General features: G+C 39.8%; 1 protein-coding gene across 1 annotated transcript; it reads left to right on the top strand.

Annotated features, from left to right (window-relative positions):
• The first annotated feature begins 468 nt into the window (after positions 1–468).
• LOC146635106 (uncharacterized) lies at positions 469–1,893 on the top strand. Its single transcript, XM_085345507.1, has 2 exons — positions 469–486; positions 901–1,893. The coding sequence occupies exons 1-2, from the start codon at positions 469–471 to the stop codon at positions 1,891–1,893; spliced, it is 1,011 nt and encodes a 336-aa protein (XP_085201633.1).
• The last annotated feature ends 835 nt before the right edge of the window (positions 1,894–2,728 follow it).

The following is a 2,728-nucleotide window of genomic DNA, read 5'->3' as shown; positions in this document are numbered from 1 at the left end:
TTCTACAGTTCTTACAAGTTCATAGAAATTTCTGTTCAAGTAGAACCAAGTATTTGAGTTGATGATTGTAATTTTTAAACAATGTTGTAATTTGTGTTTCAAAGATTTTTTGATTAATGTTTCTGTTACAATATTATACTTTAATGTATAATATTGTAAAGGAAACAAAACAGGAAACAAAACATCAATCAAAAAATTGCTCTCTTTTTTATTTGGGCTACTTAAATTTGTTTTGGGCTACCAAATACCCTTCCCTGCCCGAAGGGTTACCAGGGATTTTGAGATTTTGCGAGCCCTGCACTGAGGAGTGTAGTAATGTTTATTTGCTCTGCTTCTTTTTGTCAGGGATAAAATATGTCTATATACTTTTTGTGTCCCAGCTGAGTAACAGGAGGAGAAGAGTCTGGTGGAGCAGCAGAAGGACAATTTCAGCCAGTTGGACTCAGCTCAGCCACTACAGAGGAAACAATGACTTCAACACAGAAGGTGAGAAAAACATCACAGTTACACTGTTATTGAAACTGTGTGCAACTGGTTGGTCTTTAAAACACAATTAATTATACAGAATCTACATTCACAACCAAAAACCACAGAAGTTAGAAGAAAATACAAAGATCATATTTTATCAGCACATATTGAAACAACAATATCATCAGTTGAACTCAAAATATTTTATGAAGTAAAATATTTTCTCCACTTATATATTTCTTCAATAAGGTAATTTTCATTACACCTCTCATTGTGTCACATCATTGTAATGTGATACTATCACCAGAAGGTGGTGGAAACACACCAACAATGTGTTTGTTGACATGTTTGTTTCCACTGACGGAGGGAGTTTCAGTTTGTTCCACGACTGCATTTCACTCACTGCCTGTGTTTGTATCTCTGTCACTGCAGGACCAACATGGAGCAAGAAGTCAGCGCTCTCAGGAGGCCGACAAACGTCAAAGAAGAAAGGGAGAGAAATCCTACAGCTGTGATGAGTGTGGGAAGGATTTTACCCGGAGTGACAGCCTAAAAACACACCAACTCATCCACAGTGGAGTTAAACCTTACAGCTGTGAGTTGTGTGGAAAGTCTTTTACCCTGGCTCGAATCTTAAAAAAACACCAACTCGTCCACAGTGTAGTTAAACCTTACAGCTGTGACTTGTGTGGAAAGTCTTTTACCGAGGCTGGAAAATTAAAAAAACACCAAGTCCTCCACAGTGGAGTTAAAGCTTACAGCTGTGACTTGTGTGGGAAGGATTTTGCCTGGGCTAGAGGCTTAAAAATACACCAAGTCATCCACAGTGGAGTTAAAGCGTACAGCTGTGACTTGTGTGGGAAGGATTTTGCCCGGGCTGAAAGCTTAAAATCACACAAACTTATCCACAGTGGAGTTAAAGCGTACAACTGTCACTTGTGTGGAAAGTCTTTTACCCACGCTCAACCCTTTAAAACACACCAACACGTCCACAGTGGAGTTAAACCTTACAGCTGCAAATTGTGTGGAAAGTCTTTTACCCACGCTGGAAACTTAAAAACACACCAACTCATCCACAGTGGAGTTAAAGCACACAGCTGTGACTTGTGTGGTAAAGCTTTTGCTCAAAAGCACGACTTACAGAGGCATCTAGTTACCCACTCTGGAATTAAGGCGTATAGCTGCAACTTTTGTGGAAAAAGTTTCAGCGACAAACACTACCGAAATAGACACCTACGGATTCACACTGGAAATGATGTTTCCCGCTGTGATCAGTGTGGGAAACTGTTTATAACAGACGCACAGTTACAACAACACATGTTTAGCCACACTGAGGAGAGACCTTATAAATGTGACCTGTGTGAGAAGACTTTTAAATCTCCACATCACGTGAGAAACCACCGACGGATCCACACCAGAAAGTAACTCTACAAGTGCAGTTACTGTGAGGAAGTATTGATTTTTTTTATCTTGTAATTGTAACCTGAGTGTTTGGAACAAATCTGATCAGTAAACTTATGGAGTTATACTGAATGAATTGTTTGGAAAATTGAAGAGTCATTTTTGTTCAGTAAGCTCAGTCTTATAATGTAAATGGTAAAATGTAATTGGACGTTGGCAGAGATGCTCTTTGTTTCAGGCGACATTCAGGATAAAAATAAATAAAGCAGAGCAACACAGATGGATCCAGTTCTCAACTCTGTCGTCACTGTGGTGGTGGGAAAGAGTTTCTTTGTGACCTTTGTAAAAAAAACTTCCAATCATCAATGGGACCTAAAACCACATCAACGTAGACACACTGGAGACGAAATGAACTACTGCAAAGAATGTGGGAGAGGCTTCCACACACAAGTACATTAAAAATACATGAACTCTTCCACAGTGGGGTCAAAAAGCACTGTGACCAGTGTGGGTCATCCTTCACCACTGAACATGAGCTCAATGAAAAAGCATAAGCGAATCCACACAGGAGAGACACCATACAAGTGCAGACAATGTGACAAAAGCTTCTCACAATCAGGTCATCGTAACAAACATGAACGTACACACATGGAAGTGAACTTCAGCTGTGACCAGTGTGACAAGAGCTTCAGGAATCTCAGTTCATACTCCGAACACAAACGATCCCACGCTGTAAATAAACTGTTTCACTGTTACCAATGTGCAAAAACATTCACTTCATTATCTGCTCTGTGCAAACATCAGCCTGATCATGCAGGACTGAAATCACTGGATCACAATGAATCTGAAGAGAGAGAAA

Source organism: Diplotaxodon limnothrissa, linkage group LG3 (assembly GCF_057381915.1).
Source record: "Diplotaxodon limnothrissa isolate DT_005_m linkage group LG3, D_limnothrissa_male_GT1.1, whole genome shotgun sequence".
Taxonomy (NCBI): Eukaryota; Metazoa; Chordata; class Actinopteri; order Cichliformes; family Cichlidae; genus Diplotaxodon; species Diplotaxodon limnothrissa.
The sequence above is the reverse complement of the archived record's forward strand: the minus strand, read 5'-3'. Positions and strand labels throughout refer to the sequence as shown.